Genomic DNA, 24,509 nt, shown 5'->3' with positions numbered 1-24,509 from the left:
TGTAACATGGAGTTTGATGAGAATAACGGCTCCCAAGTGGAGCAAAGTGGCACTTGTGATGTAGGTGATGAAATTCCTCCTCAAGCCATAAGAAGAATGGGTGTTGGTTTTATCCTACCCATTGAGGAACCCCTTGTGGCCGAAGGAGAAGGACAATGCTCCACTCAAGTGGATCCATCATCAACCCAAGGCCCACACGCTTCCGAAGAACAAAGTGAAGGCCCTCAACCCCATGAACAAGACCAAGGGCAAGATCATACTCAAGACGGTGTTGACACACCAAGTGATGCCCAAGGTCAAGTTCTCTCCCCCGAGCAAGTTCAAGATCAAGGACAAGTTCATGACGGCGCTCAAGATGATCAAGTAACTGCTCCTCAACTCACCACCGAGGATGAATTAGAGCGTCGTGCCGCCAAGATTGCATCCAAGCTCTCCATCAAGGATCATCTCATGACAAATGTGCTTGGAAGCTTAAGAAAGGGGGTAAGAACTCGTAGACAATTAGCAAATTATTGTGAGCATCACGCGTTTGTCTCTTGTGTGGAACCCCACAAGGTCTATGAGGCGCTAGAAGATCCGTATTGGCTCAATGCCATGAACGAAGAACTCAACAACTTCGAGCGCAACAAAGTGTGGAGATTGGTGCCAAGGCCAACGGGGAACCACAATGTCATTGTAACCAAGTGGATATTCAAGAACAAGCAAGATGCCCATGGGATTATCATTCGCAACAAGGCTCGTTTGGTAGCACAAGGCTACTCCCAAGTCGAGGGTATCGACTACGGTGAAACCTTTGCTCCCATTGCTCGTCTTGAATCCATTCGTATGTTGATTGCATATGCTTCTCATCATAACTTTAAGTTACAACAAATGGATGTGAAGAGTGCTTTTCTTAATGGTCCCATTAATGAATTGGTTTACGTCAAGCAACCCCCCAGGTTCGAGGATCCCTACTTTCCCGATCTTGTGTATCAACTCGATAAGGCACTCTATGGCCTTAAACAAGCCCCACGTGCATGGTATGACCACCTTACCAAGTTGTTACAAGACCGTGGTTTTGAAGTTGGGCTAATCGACCCCACTCTTTTTACTAAGAAGGTCAAAGGGGAGTTGTTTGTGTGCCAATTATATGTTGATGATATTATCTTTGGTTCTCCTAACAAAGCTTTCAATGAGGAATTTGCCACTCTCATGACCTCAAAGTTCGAGATGTCCTCCATGGGGGAGTTGAAGTTCTTTTTAGGGTTCGAAGTGAAGCAAAGAAGAGAAGGAACCTTCATCAATCAATCCAAATACACTCAAGACATGCTCAAGAGATTCAAGCTAAGTGATGTCAAGCCGGCTTCCACTCCAATGCCCACCAAGTGCCAACTTGACTTAGATCCCAATGGTAAAGTGGTGGATCAAAAGGTATATCATTCCATGATTGGTTCCTTGCTTTACCTTTGTGCATCTAGACCGAACATCATGTTGAGTGTGGGAATTTGTGCACGGTTTCAAGGCGCACCTAAGGAAAGTCACTATGTGGCGGTCAAATGAATCTTTCGACATTTGGCTCATACCCCAAACTTTGGCTTATGGTACCCAAGAGGATCAAACTTCAAGCTTGTATGGTACTCGGATTCCTATTGGGCGGGAGACAAAGTGGATAGGAAGTCCACTTCCGGAGGGTGCCAATTCCTTGGCTGCTCTTTGGTAAGTTGGTCTTCCAAAAAGCAAAGTTGTGTGTCTCTCTCATCCACTGAGGCGGAGTATGTTGCCGCCGGAAGTTGTTGTGCTCAGCTCCTATGGATGAGGCAAACTTTAAAGGATTACGGTGTCACTTGTGACAAAGTGCCTCTTTGGTGTGACAATGAAAGTGCCATCAAGATCTCTCTCAACCCGGTGCAACACTTCAAGACGAAGCATATTGAGATCTGGTATCACTTCATCCGGGATCACATTAGGCGAGGAGAGATCGAGCTCAACTATGTCAACACTCATGACAACCTTGCAGATATTTTCACGAAGCCCTTGGATGAAATAAGATTTCACGAGTTAAGGCATGAGCTAAATATCATTGATTCAAGCAATGTGGCTTGAACCCTTGCACACCCTACCTCGCTCAACTTGTTGTCTAGTTTACGTGTAGGCATGGACATAGGGGGAGTGATGTTCTCTCAATGAACTCTCCCTCCCCCCATTATGCATAAATTGATCTAGTCCTTCACATTAGCCATGTTTGATGGTTCTTGTGCTTCAAAGACAAGTTTTGGTCATGGACCCAAGGATAATTCTTCGCGGTGCCATACCAATTGACTCAAACATAGGTGGCCTCAGCCACCGTCCTCTCTTCGGGAGGTTGTAGTTAGCCTTGTTGCTCTCGTGTTGTTTTCTCTTGTTCCATTTTTGCTCTTTGTGTTAGGTTCTCCCCTTCTTCCTCCCTTCGGATTGCACTCATTTGATCTTGGTTTGGGCATAGGTGGTCGGGCGGTACAACCGGTATCTCGAGCGCTGGTACCGGGTTATGCCATCCCAATGGGTCTCCGTTCGGTGCTTGGGCGGTTCCACCGCTCAAACCCATGGTTACCCACGTCCGGTACTACCGATTGATGCTGTGCGGTACTACCGCTACCTCCCAGGCACCGGAAGTACTGCCTCCAACCACCGGTCTGTACCAGACAAGCGGTACAACTGCTCCCCTAAGCGGTTCTACCGGGGCGTGTCTACGGGCCTATATATACTTGATGAGGCTGAAGGGTTGTCCTTTTTCCCTTCGTCCTCATTCCTCTTTGCCCTAGCCGCCGGCCATCTCTACCCCTGCCCCGGAATGCGTCTCGCGCTTCGGATCCTTGGCTCTCCGTGGATTCTCTCCGTGGAGGCCTCACGATCTCTTCCAATGGATGGTGGTAATGCCTCGGGTTCTTTGCTTCTAGATCTTTCTAGGGTTCTTCCTACTCTAGGGCTTTACTTAACGTTCCGCGTTTAGTGTTCGATCTCTGGTTTAGAAGAGATCTTTGTTAGCCTCCCGTCTTGTTTGCAGCACTTAGAATTCGGAATATTACTTGTGTGATTCGTATGCCTCGGTTAGATCTATCTTCCCTGGTAGTGCCACTATCAGCGGTTCTACCGCCCCTACAGGCGGTACAACCGCTGGAGCGGTACTACCGCCCCTACGGGCGGTACAACCGCTGGAGCGGTACTACCGGCGGAAGATCCGGTACAACCGGAGTATATCAACCACAAAGCACTGTTCTATCTTCTCTGTTGCTGCAACTTGTTCCTTTTCTGCTAGTGGGTGCAATCCTCTCATCCTCATTGGGTTTTTGTGTGTTCTTTTCGTGTGTGTGTTCAGGTGGCTCTAGTTCTCGCTCTGCTCCTTGCAAGACCAAGAAGAGGGCACGAAGGACCTTGCGCCCGGTTGTGTCTGATGATGAAGAAGAAGTTGTGATTCCCACCAAGCCCACTCGCCGTGAAAAGTCTGCAGCTACTAAGCAACGTGTGGTTATGTCGTTGCATCGTTGGAAAGCCAAGGATTGGGAAGCCTTCCGTTCAAAGAATCTGTATGAGGTTCCCATTGCTCCCCATTGGACCACTGTTCAGTTCCGGAATGAGATGCAAGTGCGGATTGTTCATGAACTCTTTGAGCACAACAAGAACAGATATGCCAAGCAGTGGACAATTGATTTTGACCATTGGAGAAACAACATGGAGTATTTTGGTGAGGCACTGGCTCTCTGCGAGGAGTTTGATCTTGTCAAGATCATGTCAGTCAACTGCGACTTTGATGTTCAACTTATCCATCAGTTCTATGCCACAGTTCATTTTGGGGAAGATGATGCGCGCACTCTCACCTTCATGTGTCGCGATGAATTGTTTCATGTTCCCTGGAGGGCTTTTTGCAATGCTATTGGGTACGAGGATACCAGTCTGGAAGGAAGGGGTGGCATTCGTCCTCATGATTTTCCTGAGTCCATGCCTAAGGAGAAGCTTGCCCCTCTGTACATTCGGGGCCGTGGGATTATTGGAGAATTCAAGGATTTGGAGAAGGTCTATGACAGCATGTACCGAGTGTTCCGCAATGTGCTCTTGCCCAAGGTGGGCAATCAAGATGAGATTCATGGCTATCTGGTTGATTTGATGGTTGCTATGAAGACCATGGTGGGGACAGGGGCAACGTTTGATGTGTCAGATTGGCTGTGGCATGAGATGGACAACATGGTCATCTATCGTAAAGTCCCAATCTATGCTCCATTTGTCATGTGCTTTCTGAACTCTATGTGGGCTGTTCGTCGTCCTGGAGAGCTCCTCACTTCTCCAGACAACCTCACTGTTCATGAGGTCAAGCTCCTTAAGAAGAAGAAGCATGCCGAGCCTCGCTTCCCTGCAAATGCTCCTGAGGATGTCTATGCTACTTCTGACGATGAGGACTTTTGAGCTGGAGCCAGGGGCCAAGCCTTCGTGGGTGGCCAAGCTTACTGCCAAGGTGAAGAAGACCTTTTGTCTCCAGGCTGACATCCAGAAGAAGATGTATGAGGCACATGTCAATGAGAAGCTTGCACGGCGTCGCCAAATTGCAATGATGAAGCACCTCAACATGCAGGTTCAGAGTGGCTCTGAGAAGAGCATCACCCCAGAGGAGCGTTGTATTTCTACCCATAGCACCTGGACTGATGATGAAGCCCCTCCCCAGCCATCCTCCTCGTTTGCAGCAGCTGACAATGCCATGGAAGAATCTGATCACGACGACGGTGATGACTCTGATGATGAGGATCCAGATGCGACCGATGAGTCAGAGGAGGACGCCTGAGCTTTGGGACGCTAGTTTTGCTCTTTTCTTTTTTGGTGTCTTGATGCCAAAGGGGGAGAGGGTTCTATAGGTCTCGGGGATTTGCTTGGGTTTTTCTCCTTTTCTCGTGTTTAGTGTTGGTCTCTATTCGTGGACTTGTTTTGTTCCTTGCTGTGTGTGAGACTTCTGTTCTCCGTTTACCTTTCCGTTCGTAGGTCTTTATCATTAGTATTGCCTCTCAGTATTATATTGTCTCTCCTTTTGTGCTTAGAGTGGTGAGTCTATAAAATCTAGGGGGAGTCTAGTCCTGAAAGTGTGCCCATGCTTTCTAACAGCTAGTTCTTGTTGGGGCACACATTCAGGGGGAGTTCCGTCTAGATTTCATTGACTTATCTCTTGCAAATCGTGTTGTTGTCATCATCCACCAAAAAGGGGGAGATTGAAAGGGCATTTCCCTTCTTTATGTTTTGGATGATGATGACAACCCTTTGTGGTCTAACCGTGTGCTATATATTTCAGGTTCTCGATGCTTAGGCTTACATCGGATTGCTATTGCCTCTCGAAGGAAAAGATCGAAGACGTGTCCTCTACACTTTCATTTTCTTTGGTCGTAGAGTACCCGTACTATCAAGAGGGAATCCTCATTAGGAAGCTCTGGGGGAATCAGGTCACGTACACTTTCATCACCCTCTTTTTGCCTTCCTCAGGTGTGTGTGAGAGAGAGAGCTTTCCTTCCCTCTTCCCCTTTCTTTCCTGCTCACTGTTTCTGCCCAGCGGTTGTACCGCTCTCTGGACCGGTTGTACCGCTGGGTCTTGTCGCTCACCAGTTTTGCTCGAGCGGTTGTTCCGCTGCTATTGGAAATATGCCCTAGAGGCAATAATAAAATGATTATTATATTTCCTTATTCATGATAATTGTCTATTATTCATGCTTTAATTGTATTATCCGGAAATCGTAATACATGTGTGAATACATAGACCACAATATGTCCCTAGTGAGCCTCTAGTTGACTAGCTCGTTAATCAACAGATAGTCATGGTTTCCTGGCTATGGACATGGGGATGTCATTGATAACGGGATCACATCATTAGGAGAATGATGTGATGGACAAGACCCAATCCTAAACATAGCACAAGATCGTATAGTTCATTTGCTAGAGTTTTTCCAATGTCAAGTATCTTTTCCTTAGACCATGAGATCGTGTAACTCCCGGATACCGTAGGAGTGCTCTGGGTGTACCAAACGTCACAACGTAACTGGGTGACTATAAAGGTATACTACGGGTATCTCCGAAAGTGTCTGTTGGGTTGACACGGATCAAGACTGGGATTTGTCACTCCGTATGACGGAGAGGTATCTCTGGGCCCACTCGGTAATGCATCATCATAATGAGCTCAAAGTGACCAAGTGTCTGGTCACATGATCATGCATTACGGTACGAGTAAAGTGACTTGCCGGTAATGAGATTGAACGAGGTATTGGGATACCGACGATCGAATCTCGGGCAAGTAACGTACCGATTGACAAAGGGAATTGTATACGGGGTTGCTTGAATCCTAGACATCGTGGTTCATCCGATGAGATCATCGAGGAGCATGTGGGAGCCAACATGGGTATCCAGATCCCGCTGTTGGTTATTGATCGGAGAGCCGTCTCGGTCATGTCTACATGTCTCCCGAACCCGTAGGGTCTACACACTTAAGGTTCGGTGACGCTAGGGTTGTAGAGATATGAATATGTAGTAACCCGAAAGTTGTTCGGAGTCCCGGATGAGATCCTGGACGTCACGAGGAGTTCCAGAATGGTCCGGAGGTGAAGAATTATATATAGGAAGTGCAGTTTCGGCCATCGGGAGAGTTTCGGGGGTCACCGGTATTGTACCGGGACCACCGGAAGGGTCCCGGGGGTCCACCGGGTGGGGCCACCCATCCCGGAGGGCCCCATGGGCCAAAGTGGGGAGGGGAACCAGCCCATAGTAGGCTGGTGCCCCCCCTTGGCCCACCCCATGCGCCTAGGGTTGGGAACCCTAGGGTGGGGGGGCGCCCCACCTGGCATGGGGGGCACTCCACCCCTTGGCCGCCACCCCCCCTAGGAGTTCCCATCTCCTAGGGCCGGCGCACCCCCTAGGGGGCCTATATAAAGGGGGGGGAGGGAGGGGCAGCCGCACCCTTGAGTCTTGGCGCCTCCCTCTCCCCTGCTACACCTCTCCCTCTCGCAGTATAACGGCGAAGCCCTGCTGCGGTGACGCCCTGCATCCACCACCATGCCGTCGTGCTGCTGGATCTTCATCAACCTCTCCTCCCCCCCTTGCTGGATCAAGAAGGAGGAGACGTCACGCTGACCGTACGTGTGTTGAACACGGAGGTGCCGTCCGTTCGGCGCTAGGATCTCCGGTGATTTGGATCACGCCGAGTACGACTTCCTCATCCCCGTTCTTTGAACGCTTCCGCGCGTGATCTACAAAGGTATGTAGATGCAATCCGATCGCTCGTTGCTAGATGAACTCCTAGATGGATCTTGGTGAAACCGTAGGAAATTTTTTGTTTTCTGCAACGTTCCCTAACAGTGGCATCATGAGCTAGGTCTATGCGTAGTTCTCCTTGCACGAGTAGAACACAATTTGTTGTGGGCTTAGATGTTGTCAACTTTCTTGCCGCTACTAGTCTTATCTTGCTTCAGCGGTATTGTGGGATGGAGCGGCCCAGACCGACCTTACACGTACGCCTACGTGAGACTGGTTCCACCGACTGACATGCACTAGTTGCATAAGGTGGCTAGCGGGTGTCTGTCTCTCCCACTTTAGTTGGAGCGCATTCGATTAAAAGGGTCCTTATGAAGGGTAAATAGAAGTTGACAAATCACTTTGTGGCTATTACGTAGGTAAGAAAACGTTCTTGCTAGAACCCTTTTGCAGCCACGTAAAACTTGCAACAACAATTAGAGGACGTCTAACTTGTTTTTGCAGCAAGTGCTTTGTGATGTGATATGGCCAAAGTTGTGATGAATGATGAATGATATATATGTGATGTATGATATCATGTTCTTGTAATAGGAATCACGACTTGCATGTCGATGAGTATGACAACCGGCAGGAGCCATAGGAGTTGTCTTTATTTTTTGTATGACCTGCGTGTCATTAAGAAACGCCATGTAAATTACTTTACTTTATTGCTAAACGTGTTAGCCATAGTAGTAGAAGTAATAGTTGGCGAGCAACTTCATGGAGACACGATGATGGAGATCATGATGATGGAGATCATGGTGTCATGCCGGTGACAAGATGATCATGGAGCCCCAAGATGGAGATCAAAGGAGCTATGTGATATTGGCCATATCATGTCACTATTATTATTTGATTGCATGTGATGTTTATCATGTTTTTGCATCTTGTTTACTTAGAACGACGGTAGTAAATAAGATGATCCCTCATAATAATTTCAAGAAAGTGTTCCCCCTAACTGTGCACCGTTGCGACAGTTCGTTTTTTCGAAGCACCACGTGATGATCGGGTGTGATAGATTCCAACGTTCACATACAACGGGTGTAAGACAGATTTACACATGCAAACACTTAGGTTGACTTGACGAGCCTAGCATGTACAGACATGGCCTCGGAACACAGAAGACCGAAAGGTCGAGCATGAGTCGTATAGAAGATACGATCAACATGAAGATGTTCACCGATGTTGACTAGTCCGTCTCACGTGATGATCGGGCACGGCCTAGTTAACTCAGATCATGTTATACTTAGATGACTGGAGGGATCTCTGTCTAAGTGGGAGTTCATTATATAATTTGATTAGATGAACTTAATTATCATGAACTTAGTCTAAAATCTTTACAATATGTCTTGTAGATCAAATGGCCAATGTTGTCCTCAACTTCAACGCGTTCCTAGAGAAAACCAAGATGAAAGACGATGGCAGCAACTATACGGACTGGGTCCGGAACCTGAGGATCATCCTCATAGCTGCCAAGAAAGATTATGTCCTACTAGCACCACTAGGTGACGCACCCGTCCCACAGAACCAAGACGTTATGAACGCTTGGCAGACACGTGCTGATGATTACTCCCTCGTTCAGTGCGGAATGCTTTACAGCTTAGAATCGGGGCTCCAAAAGCGTTTTGAGCGACACGGAGCATATGAGATGTTCGAAGAGCTGAAAATGGTTTTCCAAGCTCATGCCCGGGTCGAGAGATATGAAGTCTCCGACAAGTTCTTCAGCTGTAAGATGGAGGAAAATAGTTCTGTCAGTGAGCACATACTCACTATATATGGATTACATAACCGTTAACTCAGCTGGGAGTTAATCTCCCGGATGACGCGGTCATTGACAGAATCCTTCAGTCGCTTCCACCGAGCTACAAGAGCTTTGTGATGAACTTCAATATGCAGGGGATGGAAAAGACCATTCCTGAAGTATTTGCAATGCTGAAATCAGCAGAGGTAGAAGTCAAAAAGGACCATCAAGTGTTGATGGTGAATAAAACCACTAAGTTCAAGAAAGGCAAGGGTAAGAAGAACTTCAAGAAGGACGGCAAGGGAGTTGCCGCGCCCGGTAAGCAAGCTGCCGGGAAGAAGCCAAAGAATGGACCCAAGCCTGAGACTGAGTGTTTTTATTGCAAGGGAAGTGGTCACTGGAAGCGGAACTGCCCAAATACTTAGCGGGCAAGAAGGCCGGCAAAACGAAAGGTATATGTGATATACATGTAATTGATGTGTACCTTACCAGTACTCGTAGTAGCTCCTAGGTATTTGATACTGGTGCAGTTGCTCACATTTGTAACTCAAAGCAGGAGCTGCGGAATAAACGGAGACTGGCGAAGGACGAGGTGACGATGCGCGTCGGGAATGGTTCCAAGGTCGATGTGATCGCCGTCGGCACGCTGCCTCTACATTTACCTACGGGATTAGTTTTGAACCTCAATAATTGTTATTTAGTGCCAGCTTTGAGCATGAACATTGTATCAGGATCTCGTTTAATATGACATGGCTACTCGTTTAAATCCGAGAATAATGGTTGTTCTATTTATATGAGAGATATGTTTTATGGTCATGCTCCTATGGTGAATGGTTTATTCATAATGAATCTCGAGCGTAATGCTACACATATTCATAGTGTGAATACCAAAAGATGTAAGGTTGATAATGATAGTCCCACATACTTGTGGCACTATCGCCTTGGTCACATAGGTGTCAAACGCATGAAGAAGCTCCATGCAGATGGACTTTTAGAGTCTCTTGATTACGAATCATTTGACACGTGCAAACCATGCCTCATGGGTAAGATGACCAAGACTCCGTTCTCAGGAACAATGGAGCGAGCAACCAACCTATTGGAAATCATACATACTGATGTGTGCGGTCCAATGAGTGTTGAGGCTCGTGGTGGCTATCGTTATGTTCTCATCCTCACTGATGACTTGAGTAGATATGGGTATATCTACTTAATGAAACACAAATCTGAAACCTTTGAAAAGTTCAAGGAATTTCAGAGTGAGGTTGAGAATCAACGTGACAGAAAAATCAAGTTTTTGCGATCAGATCGTGGAGGAGAATACTTGAGTCACGAATTTGGCACACACTTAAGAAAATGTGGAAGAGTTTCACAACTCACGCCGCCTGGAACACCTCAGCGTAATGGTGTGTCCGAACGTCGTAATCGCACTCTATTGGATATGGTGCGATCTATGATGTCTCTTACCGATTTACCGCTGTCATTTTGGGGCTATTCTTTAGAGACCGCCGCATTCACTTTAAATAGGGCTCCGTCAAAATCCGTTGAGACGACACCGTATGAATTATGGTTTGGGAAGAAGCCTAAGCTGTCGTTTCTAAAAGTTTGGGGATGCGATGCTTATGTCAAGAAACTTCAACCTGAAAAGCTCGAACCCAAGTCGGAAAAATGCGTCTTCATAGGATACCCTAAAGAAACTATTAGGTATACCTTCTACCTCAGATCCGAAGGCAAGATCTTTGTTGCCAAGAATGGATCCTTTCTAGAGAAGGAGTTTCTCTCGAAAGAAGTAAGTGGGAGGAAAGTAGAACTTGATGAAGTATTACCTCTTGAACCAGAAAGTGGCGCAACTCAGGAAAATGTTCCTGTGGTGCCTGCACCAATTAGAGAGGAAGTTAATGATGATGATCAAGATACTTCTGATCAAGCTCCTACTGAACTTCGAAGGTCCACAAGGACACGTTCCGCACCAGAGTGGTACGGCAACCCTGTCTTGGAAATCATGTTGTTAGACAACGGTAAACCTTCGAACTATGAAGAAGCGATGGCGGGCCCGGATTCCAACCAATGGCTGGAAGCCATGAAATCCGAGATAGGATCCATGTATGAAAATGAAGTATGGACTTTGACTGACTTGCCCGATGATCGGCGAGCCATAGAAAATAAATGGATCCTTAAGAAGAAGACAGACGCGGATGGTAATGTGACCATCTATAAAGCTAGGCTTGTCGCTAAGGTTTATCGACAAGTTCAAGGGGTTGACTACGATGAGACATTCTCTCCCGTAGCAAAGCTAAAGTCCGTCCGAATCATGTTAGCAATTGCCGCATACTATGATTATGAGATATGGCAAATGGACGTCAAAACGGCATTCCTTAACGGTTATCTTAAGGAAGAACTGTATATGATGCAGCCGGAAGGTTTTGTCGATCCTAAGAATGCTAACAAGGTGTGCAAGCTCCAACGCTCGATTTATGGGCTGGTGCAAGCATCTCGGAGTTGGAACAATCGCTTTGATGAGATGATCAAAGCGTTTGGGTTTATGCAGACTTATGAGAAGCCTGCGTTTACAAGAAAGTGAGTGGGAGCTCTGTGGCATTTCTCATATTATATGTAGATGATATACTTTTGATGGGAAATGATATAGAGCTTTTGGACAGCATTAAGGCCTACTTGAATAAGAGTTTTTCAATGAAGGACCTTGGAGAAGCTGCTTATATATTAGGCATCAAGATCTATAGAGATAGATCAAGACACCTCATAGGTCTTTCACAAAGCACATACCTTGATAAAATATTGAAGAAGTTCAATATGGATCAGTCTAAGAAGGGGTTCTTGCCTGTGTTGCAAGGTGTGAAATTGAGCTCAACTCAATGTCCAACCACGGCGGAAGATATAGAAGAGATGAGTGTCATCCCCTATGCCTCAGCCATAGGTTCTATTATGTACGCCATGCTGTGTACCAGACCTGATGTAAACCTTGCCGTAAGTTTGGTAGGTAGGTACCAAAGTAATCCCGGCATGGAACACTGGACAGCGGTCAAGAATATCCTGAAGTACCTGAAAAGGACTAAGGAAATGTTTCTCGTTTATGGAGGTGACGGAGAGCTCGTCGTAAAGGGTTACGTCGACGCTAGCTTCGACACAGATCTGGATGACCCTAAGTCACAAACCGGATACGTGTATATTTTGAATGGTGGGGCAGTAAGCTGGTGCAGTTGCAAGCAAAGCATTGTGGCGGGATCTACATGTGAAGCGGAGTACATGGCAGCCTCGGAGGCAGCACACGAAGCAGTCTGGGTGAAGGAGTTCATTACCGACCTAGGAGTCATACCCAATGCGTCGGGCCCGATGACTCTCGTCTATGACAACCCTGGAGCTATTGCCCTTGTCAAGGAGCCCAGGTTTCACAGGAAGACCAGGCATATCAAGCGTCGCTTCAATTCCATTCGTGAAAGTGTTCAAAATGGATACATAGAGATTTGTAAAGTACATACGGACCTAAATGTAGCAGATCCGTTGACTAAACCTCTCCCTAGAGCAAAACATGATCAACACCAGAATTCCATGGGTGTTCGATTCATCACAATGTAACTAGATGATTGACTCTAGTCCAAGTGGGAGACTGTTGGAAATATGCCCTAGAGGCAATAATAAAATGATTATTATATTTCCTTGTTCATGATAATTGTCTATTATTCATGCTTTAATTGTATTATCCGGAAATCGTAATACATGTGTGAATACATAGACCACAATATGTCCCTAGTGAGCCTCTAGTTGACTAGCTCATTAATCAACAGATAGTCATGGTTTCCTGGCTATGGACATGGGGATGTCATTGATAACGGGATCACATCATTAGGAGAATGATGTGATGGACAAGACCCAATCCTAAACATAGCACAAGATCGTATAGTTCGTTTGCTAGAGTTTTTCCAATGGCAAGTATCTTTTCCTTAGACCATGAGATCGTGTAACTCCCGGATACCGTAGGAGTGCTCTGGGTGTACCAAACGTCACAACGTAACTGGGTGACTATAAATGTATACTACGGGTATCTCCAAAAGTGTCTGTTGGGTTGACACGGATCAAGACTGGGATTTGTCACTCCGTATGACGGAGAGGTATCTCTGGGCCCACTCGGTAATGCATCATCATAATGAGCTCAAAGTGACCAAGTGTCTGGTCACGGGATCATGCATTACGGTACGAGTAAAGTGACTTGCCGGTAACGAGATTGAACAAGGTATTGGAATACCGACGATCGAATCTCGGGCAAGTAACGTACCGATTAACAAAGGGAATTGTATACGGGGTTGCTTGAATCCTCGACATCGTGGTTCATCCGATGAGATCATCGAGGAGCATGTGGGAGCCAACATGGGTATCCAGATCCCGCTGTTGGTTATTGATCGGAGAGCCGTCTCGGTCATGTCTACATGTCTCCCGAACCCGTAGGGTCTACACACTTAAGGTTCGGTGACGCTAGGGTTGTAGAGATATGAATATGCAGTAACATGAAAGTTGTTCGGAGTCCCGGATGAGATCCTGGACGTCACAAGGAGTTCCGGAATGGTCCGGAGGTGAAGAATTATATATAGGAAGTGCAGTTTCGGCCATCGGGAGAGTTTCGGGGGTCACCGGTATTGTACCGGGACCACCGGAAGGGTCCCGGGGGTCCACCGGGTGGGGCCACCCATCCCGGAGGGCCCCATGGGCCAAAGTGGGGAGGGGAACCAGCCCATAGTGGGCTGGTGCACCCCCCTTGGCCCATCCCATGCGCCTAGGGTTGGGAACCCTAGGGTGGGGGGGGGGGCGCCCCACCTGGCTTGGGGGACACTCCACCCTTTGGCCGCCGCCCCCCTAGGAGTTCCCATCTCCTAGGGCCGGCGCACCCCCTAGGGGGCCTATATAAAGGGGGAGAGGGAGGGGCAACCGCACCCTTGAGTCTTGGCGCCTCCCTCTCCCCTGCTACACCTCTCCCTCTCGCAGTATAACGGCGAAGCCCTGCTGCGGTGACGCCCTGCATCCACCACCACGCCGTCGTGCTGCTGGATCTTCATCAACCTCTCCTCCCCCCTTGCTGGATCAAGAAGGAGGATACGTCATGCTGACCGTACGTGTGTTGAACACGGAGGTGCCGTCCGTTCGGCGCTAGGATCTCCGGTGATTTGGATCACGTCGAGTACGACTTCCTCATCCCCGTTCTTTGAACGCTTCCGCGCGTGATCTACAAAGGTATGTAGATGCAATCCGATCGCTCGTTGCTAGATGAACTCCTAGATGGATCTTGGTGAAACCGTAGGAAATTTTTTGTTTTCTGCAACGTTCCCCAACAGCTGCCTCCGGGCGGTGGTACCGCCACCATGCTCTGCAAAAGCTGGGGCGGTGGTTCCGTCCATGCACCGCTCAAGTACCGCTCGCGCTTCTGTGTTGATGCGGTTCTTGGGCGGTAGTGGCCCGGTTGGTCCGGTCGTTCCACGATGACCGGTACCACCGGTGGTCCGAGCGGTTCTTCCGCTCAGGACTTAGCCGCCCAAGAGCTCAAGGCCATGCGGTTGTTCCGGCCAGGAACCGCCCAAGTACCGGTCAAGCTCCTGTTTTGATGCGGTGGTTGTGCGGTGGCCAGGCGGTTAGTCTAGTTATTTTTCTTAGCCGGTACTACCGCCCCCTGGTCCGGTTGTACCGCTTGGTAGGGTTCTGCAGATACACCGTGAGTCCCGGTTGTACTGGGACGAGGACCGGTTGTACCGCTGCAGTGCAAAAATCGCAGTAACGGTTGGAAATCGAGGGTGACTATATAAGGGAGCTTCTCGCACCTACCACTCTCACCTTTGACCTCTCTCACTCCACCATTAATGCTCTTCAAGCTCTCTTGCCCGATCTCTCTCTCTAGCCACTCAAACTTGTTGATTTGCTAGGGATTGAAGGAGGAGACTTAGATCTACAGTTCCACCAAAGGATATTTGCTTCCTCCATACTTTCTTGTGTGGATTTTGTTACTCTTGGGTGTTTGAGCACCCTAGACGGTTGAGGTCACCTCGGAGCCATATTCCATTGTGGTGAAGCTTCGTGGTTTTGTTGGGAGCCTCCAATTAAGTTGTGGAGAGAGCCCCAACCTTGTTTGTAAAGGTTCGGTCGCCGCCTTCAAGGGCACCAATAGTGGAATCACGGCATCTCGCATTGTGTGAGGGCGTGAGGAGAATACGGTGGCCCTAGTGGCTTCTTGGGGAGCATTGTGCCTCCACACCGCTCCAACGGAGACGTACTTCCTCTCAAAGGGAAGGAACTTCGGCAACACATCCTCGTCTCCACCGTCTCCACTCTTGGTTATCTTGTGCCTTTATTTGAGCAAGCTTATTTGTTTCATATCTCTTGCTTGCTTGTGTTCCTATCCTTGTTGCATCATATAGGTTGCTCACCTAGTTGCATATCTAGACAATCTACTTTGATGCAAAGTTTAAATTGTTAAAGAAAAGCAAAAATTGTTAGTTGCCTATTCACCCCCCCCCTTAGTCAACCATATCGATCCTTTCAAACTCCCCATTTGCAATCTTACTTATCAGTGGTGACCGGTTGACAACATTGATGTCATTCAAAGATCCAGGCATTCCAAAGAATGCATGCCAAATCCAAGTCTCTTGATCAGCCACCGCTTCAAGGATTATAGTGGAACCCTTTTTTTGGCCGTGGAATTGCCCATGCCATGCCTTTGGACAATTCTTCCAAGTCCAATGCATGCAATCTATTGAGCCAAGCATGCCAGGAAAGCCGCGAGCTTTGTTCATCGCTAAAAGCCTTGCGACGTCTTCAGCGTTGGGAGATCTCAAATACTCCTCGCCAAACACTTGCACAATTCCGACTGCGAAGCGCTTGACACACATGATGGTTTGGCTCTCACCCATAGCCAAGTGATCATCAACTAGATCAGCCGGTATACTGTATGCCAACATACGCAAAGCGGCTGTCACCTTCTAAAAGGTGCTATGCCCGAGCTCTCCGGCGGCATTCCTCCTTTGCTGAAAAAAGCGATCATGGCTCACTAGTTTCTCTGCAATGCGCCTGAACAACTCGGTGCTCATCCTAAACCGGCGACGAAAATACGACTCGGGGTATGTGGGATTCTCCGCAAAATAATGCCTGATCAACCTGTTGTGGGCATCGATCCTATCCCTCCAAAAATTTTGCCGACCCATAACCGAACCACCATGCTTCGGTTTTTTATTTATATGCATAGCTAGGATCATTGCAAGATCCTCCTCCTCTTCCATATCAAATTCTTCTTCGGAAGAATCATACGACGAACTCATCTACAATGTTGAATACTATGCTATAAATAAAAAACTACAATCAACATGCACGGAATTTATGGCTTTTGAGTAATACATACCTTCTAGGCGTTTTGTCGAACACCTTGCGGGCGCCGAGCGGCAGCGAGCGCGCGGGCGCTGTTCGTCGAAGGACCAGCACGCGCGCGGGGCGGCGGGACTAGAGGGGGGCCGGAGAAAGCACGCGCGGGGCGGGGATAGGCCGGAGAAGCGCCGGAACGGTCGCCGGGTGGCGCAGTCGGCGGCGGCGGCGCGGCTGGATGGGGGGTGGGAGGTGCGAGCGAGCGCGCGGGAGCGGGCGCAGCAAATAAGCGGCGCACGATTGCGTTTCGACCCGCGCGCTGGACTACGTATGCCGCGCGCGCTGTTTTCGCGCGCCCGCTGGAGCAACTATTTCGGTTGCGCGCGCGCTAAAACGGAGGATTTTGCGGCGCGGCGCTAATTTGGCGCGCCTGTTGGAGATGCTCTGAGGGTGATATGGCATGCTTACATGATGGTCAGGTGGGTGTGCCCCCCACTCATTAGTGACTCATCCACTTCCTTGTATTGTACACTATCATGTGCACACCATGGTTGTTGCTCGTCCCAACATAAAAGAATTATTCATTACATGTTACATGTAGCTAGTTGAACTCATTGGTGATGTGACACCTTTGTATTGCTTGACGTTGCGGCTCTAGAAGAAGACCTTGACAAGAAATGTGTGTGAACTGGGAGCGAGGGTTGACAATGCCAACATTGACGTCGCTGTCCATTGAGGAATGATGTTTCAAAGATGAAGCAGGGGAGGTCGAACACGAGGTTGTAGTTGGGGATGACGTGATGAACATGGTGGGCTGGAGGGAGCGAAGCGTGAAAAGAGGGTGTGCAAGCGTCCAGTAGGTTATTGGTTGTGGGCATCTAGGAGGCATGACAACATGAGGATGCGAGAAAGGGCTATGCGCCTCAATGACATGAGATGCTAGGAGAAACACAACCATAGGGGAATGGGTATTGTGGTGGAAGGCGACGCACATGGAGGCAGATGCGGAGCTCCATTATGACGATGGTAGGATACAAGTACATAGCATGCACCATATTGCCAACATATCACTGAACCAAACTTGCAACACATCTTCAAAACGATCTGGTTTATACTCAAAAAGTTTCAATAGACAGGCTTACCAAATACACTAGAAAGCACCATTAAGTTATTAGCTAGACAATGCGGTTTAGATCTCTCTCTCTCTCTCTCTCTCTCTCTCTCTCTCTCTCTCCACACACACACACACACACACACACATTCTACTTTCTTATTCAACCATTCACTATACCACTTAGAAAACAATTTGGAAAATGTCTACTTTCTTTAATGAAACACAGTTCGTTACATTTAAAAAAAATCATGAATTTAAAAAAAGTTCATCGATTTTGAAAAAAACTTCATCAATCTTTGAAAAGTTCATTGAATTTGAAAGAAATTCATCGGATTTGAATAAGTTCACCAATTTTGAAGACAAGTTCATCGAATTTGAAAAAAGTTCACCAATTTTGAAAAAAGTTCATTCAATTTGAAAAAGTTCATTGATTTTGACAAAAAAGTTCATTGGATTTGAAAAAAGTTCACCGATTTTTGAGAAAAGTTCATCAAATTTGAAAAAAGTTCATCGAATTTGAAAAAAGTTCATTCAATTTGAAAAAGTTTAGCGGATCTGAAAAAGTTCATTGTATTTGTTTAAAAAAGTGCATCGGGTTGGAAGAAAAGTTCACGAACTGGAAAACCGCGCATTTGAGGGAAAAATAAAAGAAAAAGGAAAAGAAGTAGAAAAAAGAATAAAACAAAACTGGAGAACAAATAAATAGAGGAACGAAGAAATAATGCACAAGTGGGTTAGTGGTTTGGTGGTTTGTCGCGTGTCCTTTGGATCGTTCGGGTCGCGAGTTTGATACCCAAGCGGGCAACATTTTTTGGAATTTATCGGTACACCAACAATGCAGGTCGCTAACAATTAATGGGCCGAGCCCAGCTAACGCGCTGCAGGCGCCGGTTTGCAGAAACAGTTGTAACCGGCGCCTGCAGCGCCAAATAGGAAATGCCGCTGGGAGCGGCTGAAGGGTAGTGCACGTGATATTTTTTTTGCAGAAACACCCTCAGTTGTTTTTAAGTTCGTACAAGTCAGTGTATGGTTTAAACAAATTGGGCTGCAAGAAATGGGTCGGTGTGGGATCGAACATGCGCATGCCACGCTAGCCCTCCTAACCAACCCACTTTATCTGCTTGTGTTAAATACAGGCTACTAATTTGCTCAAAAAAATACAGGCTACTAATGTGTATATTCTTTCGAATAAAAGTGCACATTCTGAACTATATTCTCTTTTCTCTAGATTTTAAAATTTAATTTTTTTTGGGTTCAAACAAAATTTCCGCTGATTTTTTCGAAAGAAATTACGTACATTCATTCTGCACTAGATTTTCTTTTATCAAGATTATTTAGTATAAAATTATTTGAATTCACACAAAAATTTAGTAGATTTTTTCAAAAAAATTATGTACATTCGTTCTGACCTATATTTTCTTTTATCTAGATTTTCGAATTGGAAATTTTGAATTAAAAGAAAAAAATGTTTATTTGTCCAAAAAAATACGTACATTTATTGTGCACTATATTTCCTTTTATCTAGATTTTGAAATTTGAAATTATTCAAATTCAAACAAAAATTTAGTTGATTTGCCCAAAAAAAACTTATGTAGATTCATTCTGACCTATATTTTATTTATCCAGATTTTCAAACTTAGAATTATTTGAATTAAAAAATCCATTGATTTGTCAAAAAGAAATTTATGTACATTTATTATGCACTATTTTTTATTTTATGTAGATGATTCAACTTTGAACAAAATTTAGTTGATTTGTCCGAAAAATGTATGTACATTCATTCTGCACTATATTTCCTCTTATCCATATTTCGAACAAAAAATCTTTGCATGCACATGGTTATGTTTAGTTATTACAAAAAATCTAGTTGATTTCTCCAAAAAGTTTACTTAGAATATAAGTTATTTTGTTACATAGAAAAAAAGAAAGAAGTATACATAAGACAAATTGTGTTTATCTCTTTACATCTATATAATTGTGGCCGAATGGTTGGGGCTCGCACACACTGCGAGCTTATGCGATCGTAGGTTCGAACCGGGGCTTTCCCTTTTTCACACCTTTTTCCGATTTTGATTTGTACTTTAATTTGTATGCTTCATCTTATATAAAAGAATTGTGCTCGTTAAATCATTGTGTGCGAAACCCAGCAGGTAGTGAGTTCAAATCCTAGGCACCGCACCTGCATTTTTTTCATTTTATTATTTAAGGATTTTCATTGTTAAAAAGATAAAATGCAAGGTGGCTTTCTAAAAAAAGTGTGTGCGGATTATACACATATAGTGGCACCCCGCTACGTTGGCATGCCATGCGTGCACGGGTAGTGTAGAAAGCACCGTATACGAACGGGGGACAAGTTAGATGACCGAAAATACATATTTTGCAAGTTTATGTACCAAATTAATCGTCACACGCAAGTTCTATGACTCCATGTGTATTTACCTCGGGCAGCAACACGTGTCTTCCCCAACATCGCAACAGCCTCACATTACTACCACCAACTCACAAGAAACACCGACTGAGGCTCGTAGGTTGCAGCAACTCGGGACTTGCAACACACCTCCATCGCTTGCCATCACTCACCCTTGTAGTAGGTATGCAAAAGCCAACGACAATAGCCCGACACTCGTCATCGGGTCACCGATGATGGTCGCAACATCGTCCCAACTGGTCGCAACATCTCCGGTAGATTGGCCGCCCCATAAAGAATCTAACTATGTGAGCTACACCGAATGTAGCTCACTTGTAGGGTATTTTTCTCTTTTTGCAGCACATGGTTATGTTTATTTTTAGAGCTACCACATGGTTATGTTTCTGTATACTGTTTTTTTTAGATTTTTCTGAACCCTGATAAGTGTCACGCGTTAGATACGAGCACATGGCAACTTTGAACGTTTTTTATGTCAATGTTAATTATGCGAGGAGACAACTTTGTGCTTCAGTTTATTTTTTAACAAAATTTGCCATGTGTCACTGGAATTTGCTATGCTTGCGTGATTGAAATTGTCATCGAAAAACGTCAGGGCCGGAGTGACACGCACATGTAACACCTATCATTATTTATATATATATACTCGCAATCCAGCCCAGCGCGAACCATCGAAAGCCCATGCAAACATGCGGTGTTATCCAGCCCAGCCCAGCCCAGCCTTCATCCGACCAAAGCAGGACCGGCCGACCGAAGTGAGCTGCCCAAACACAGAGTCCACCATGGAGACGGCCTTCTTCTCCGCCGCCTCCCTCTTCCACGCCGACGACGACAGCGACGACGACGGCGGCGGCACACGAGGTAAATTAAACCCAGCCCCCGTTCGCGTTCCCGTCCATTCCGCCGCCCACCTTGTGCTCCTAGCTGACGAACCCCTTTCCTGCTCCCCCCCTTTCCGGCGATTGAAGACGAGGCGCAGGTGGGCGCCGAGGGGGAGAGCCAGCAGCCGGCGCTGGAGTACGAGGAGAGGATCCACAAGTTCCCCGGAGTGGTAAAATTACCGACATAACTCTGAATCCTAGTTAATTTCGCTACTGTCCTAATCACTCTGCGAACAAGCAGATCGGCCAGAAACCTTATGTTTGCTGTCCAGTGTCCATCGTGGAGCTCGAAACCCTGGAAGCACGCTGAACCTCATGAATAGACCTGAATTTGTTTTAGGTAGATGCTTCACCATTATGCTTTGGGAGAGTGCACGCGAGTCTACCATCTGAAACTGTAGCTGACCAATCTAATTTGGCATGACCAGTTGTAGCGTCTCGGTGATAAAAGGGTTAGCAATATCGAGGGATTTTGTTTATTCTTCTTCTAAAGATGATTGTCAACCTTTGCATTTTCCGCAGGTTGCAATTCGTGTAGCGCAAAGTAGTATATTTATTGCTCCATATGTTTGTACATAATAATGGATCTGAATGTCTGAATGTCACATTATGTCACTATAAATGTCGTTTTGGACTTTGATATGGTCTTCCAGTGTACAGTTTGACATCATTTTTCTTGAAAATATGCTTCGTCGAATAAAACAGGCACATATAAGCAGAGTACATTTCATTAGGCTTGTTTTATCGGTTTGGTGTTATAGATGCTTGAAAATTTGTCTATACTAATGGCCTTAGGAATCCAGTCTCCAAACTATGTATTGTGAGAGGGGGTATTAGTCTACCTTGTTTTATAATGTACAAAAACATTTCGCATGAGCATCAGTGATTGTGTTAATGATGCATAAATATTTGTTGTTGATTGGAAGCAAACTATGCTTGTCCAACCAAAGATTGTAGAATTTTGTAATTCTTGCAAGCAAAGTTATCTAAGTGAAGTCAGAAGCTCAGACCAAACGATGCCTCTCATATTACTAATTGATCATTTGCTCACTTTTATGATATTTTTTATGTGTAGGACTTGAGCATCAGAGAATTCTCATCTCATCAGCTAAATGCCAATTTGCTATGGCCTGGGACATTTTTCTTTGCTGACTGGCTGGTTAAGAATCCATCAATTCTGGATGGTCAACGGATCCTGGAACTAGGAAGGTATGAAAGCTATGTTTCACTCTATAAAAATGTACCCTTTTCCTTTATTTAGAATAAATGAAGTTTATGTAGTGCTTGCTATATGTATAATCGATGACCAAAAGGCTATTTTGCTATGCTTATATTGTTTGACTCTGAAGAGTAATTACTAAATTGATATATTGGAAATTATATCTCAACTTGTTTTTGTGGGTGTGTGGCTCCTACTGGGTTTCATCACTGGTCTATCTCAACTTGTTTGGAAGTAAAGGCTTTCCCATTGTATGGTCTGAAATTGTTTGCTGTTCTTATATCACAATGCTGAGACTTAGCAGTATGAAGCAAGCTGTCTATTGGTCTATCTACTTCTGGTCAAGAATAATGTGCTTTACCATTTAAGACATGAATGATTATATCTGTAGTTCATTGTTCAAGTGTGTATACCATCTCTTCTGAAGACTCATTGTTTTTATTTACTATAATAAATGATTTAGTGTGTCTTAGTGGAACAGGAGCTTTAGCCATTTTCCTGCAAAAAACATTTGGAGTGGATATCACGACTTCTGATTATGATGACAAGGATATTGAAGAAAACATAGCTCACAACTGCAGAGTCAATAAGTTGGATGTGTTACCTCATATCCGACGTAAGAAAAACCATGTACTTATACAATGTATAGTAAATGTATACACTTTAGGTGCATGGGATATGCACCACCCAGACGGGAGAACTAACTATTTGATATTTTTCATAATCCAGACACGTGGGGAGATCCATTTCCGATTCTCCAACCTGCTTGGAACATTGTCATCGCCAGTGACATTCTATTATGTAAATCCACATCTTATTTTCTGCCAATCATATCTCACTGCGGTTGCAATTCTCTGATATGTTATACCATGTGGCTTTGTAGATGTGAAACAGTACCCGAACCTGATAATGACGCTGTCCTTTCTTCTGGAAGAATCCGATCTTAACAGCCAAAAAGGTGTATGCACAAACATCACGACCAAAGCAGGTACTTCTCGAATATTCCATTCTGTAACCGTAATACAAGAACAATGCAAGAATGTGCGCTGAGTGAGTGCTCCCATGATCCCACTGGCAGGAACACAAGTGGCTGCCAGGTGCCCCATGTTCCTGATGAGCTGGCGTAGAAGGATTGGGAAAGACCAGTCGATTTTCTTCGATGGATGCGAGAAGGCAGGCCTGGAAGTGCAGCACCTGGGTGATCTCGTGTACCTCATCAACAAGAAACGCTGAACGTTAAGGAGCTCTAGGGCATGCTGCTGCAAACTGTGAGAGCCGAATCGGGCTCCATCTTCAGTTATCTAGGAGGACAAGAAACAAAATCGTATTAACTTGGAGCATGTTTTGTAGTATGGTCTTTTGTTTTCCCTGAACACAATTTTCGTGGAGAATGTACTGCACTACCGTAAGATTATTAGAATGCAAAAGATTACTTTTGTTGAGAGTGTTTTGTTTTTGTGCTACTGCTCTGGTTTTGCTGTTGAGGTGAAGTTTTTCTGAAACCTGCATCACATCCTCCTGAACATTTGCAACTGGGCTCACCGGCTCAGCCACGTGGGAAGCGGAACGGTCCACGCGGGCTGGCTTTGGGCTGGGCCGGGCCAGCGTGACACGGTGGAAGGAAGGAAGGCGGGCCTGCTGCACTACACGGCTACACCCAGCCGCGCATGCAGGCCACTGACGGACGCGGCCTCTCTCACTACACGGCTACACCCACCCGCGCATGCAGGCCACTGACGGACGCGGCCTCTCTCACCTCTGCCTGTCTCCTCCCCCCTCCCCTCCCCTCCCATGTCTGGGGATGGCCCGCGGCGCGGCTCCCCCGCAGGTTGGGTGGGAGTTGGGCCATGGGTAGCTGGACTTCGCATCCTTTCCCTTGCCAAAAATGTCACACCCCATCCCTCGCGGCTTCGCGAGCTGTTGCGGCCGCGGCGGCCATCGTCATCTCGACCGCGGTCGGGGTCGTCGTCACGGTCCCTCCTGTGGCGATCGACAGGGCGGGAGATGCGCTCGCGGGGATCACGCGCATGTTGCTCGCCGTCGATGACGCCCTTCTGGAAGGTGAACCCCTTGGACACGATCTTGCGACCTTGCGTGGGATCTTCATGGATGGACAGGTGAATGATCACCCGCTGCTCCAAGCCACGATGCCCGACGATAGGCTGACGCCCCGCACGCGCCGGCAGGGTCACCCAGTTCACACGCGGCACGTTTGCCGGCGACGCCGTCCAGGCCCACACCCCCAACACCTCAGTATCCGTCTTGAGCTTGGAGGCGGTCTCGATGTAGTCGATGGAGCAGCCCGGCCCGATGGCCTGCGCGATGGCGTAGTCGTCCCACGCCTGCAGCGGGAGCCCGTACAGGCAGAGATGGACGTGGTGGACGAGGTCCACGTTCTCGGAGTGAGCCTCAAGCCTCCAAGGATGCATCTGCAGCCTGGTGTTGGGGAACGTAGTAATTTCAAAAATTTCCTACGCACACGCAAGATCATGGTGATGCATAGCAACGAG

General features: G+C 46.5%; 1 protein-coding gene across 1 annotated transcript; it reads left to right on the top strand.

Moving 5' to 3' along the window:
• Positions 1–20,641: 20,641 nt before the first annotated feature.
• LOC119289513 (protein N-terminal and lysine N-methyltransferase efm7-like) lies at positions 20,642–23,446 on the top strand. Its single transcript, XM_037568818.1, has 7 exons — positions 20,642–20,760; positions 20,868–20,950; positions 21,856–21,989; positions 22,473–22,615; positions 22,729–22,800; positions 22,883–22,987; positions 23,078–23,446. Exons 1-7 carry the CDS (start codon positions 20,682–20,684, stop codon positions 23,230–23,232), a joined length of 771 nt encoding a protein of 256 aa, XP_037424715.1. The 5' UTR covers positions 20,642–20,681; the 3' UTR covers positions 23,233–23,446.
• Positions 23,447–24,509: the final 1,063 nt, after the last annotated feature.

Source organism: Triticum dicoccoides, chromosome 4A (assembly GCF_002162155.2).
Source record: "Triticum dicoccoides isolate Atlit2015 ecotype Zavitan chromosome 4A, WEW_v2.0, whole genome shotgun sequence".
NCBI classification, from domain to species: Eukaryota; Viridiplantae; Streptophyta; class Magnoliopsida; order Poales; family Poaceae; genus Triticum; species Triticum dicoccoides.
Note: the sequence above shows the minus strand (reverse complement) of the source record. Positions and strands in the feature narration are given on the sequence as shown.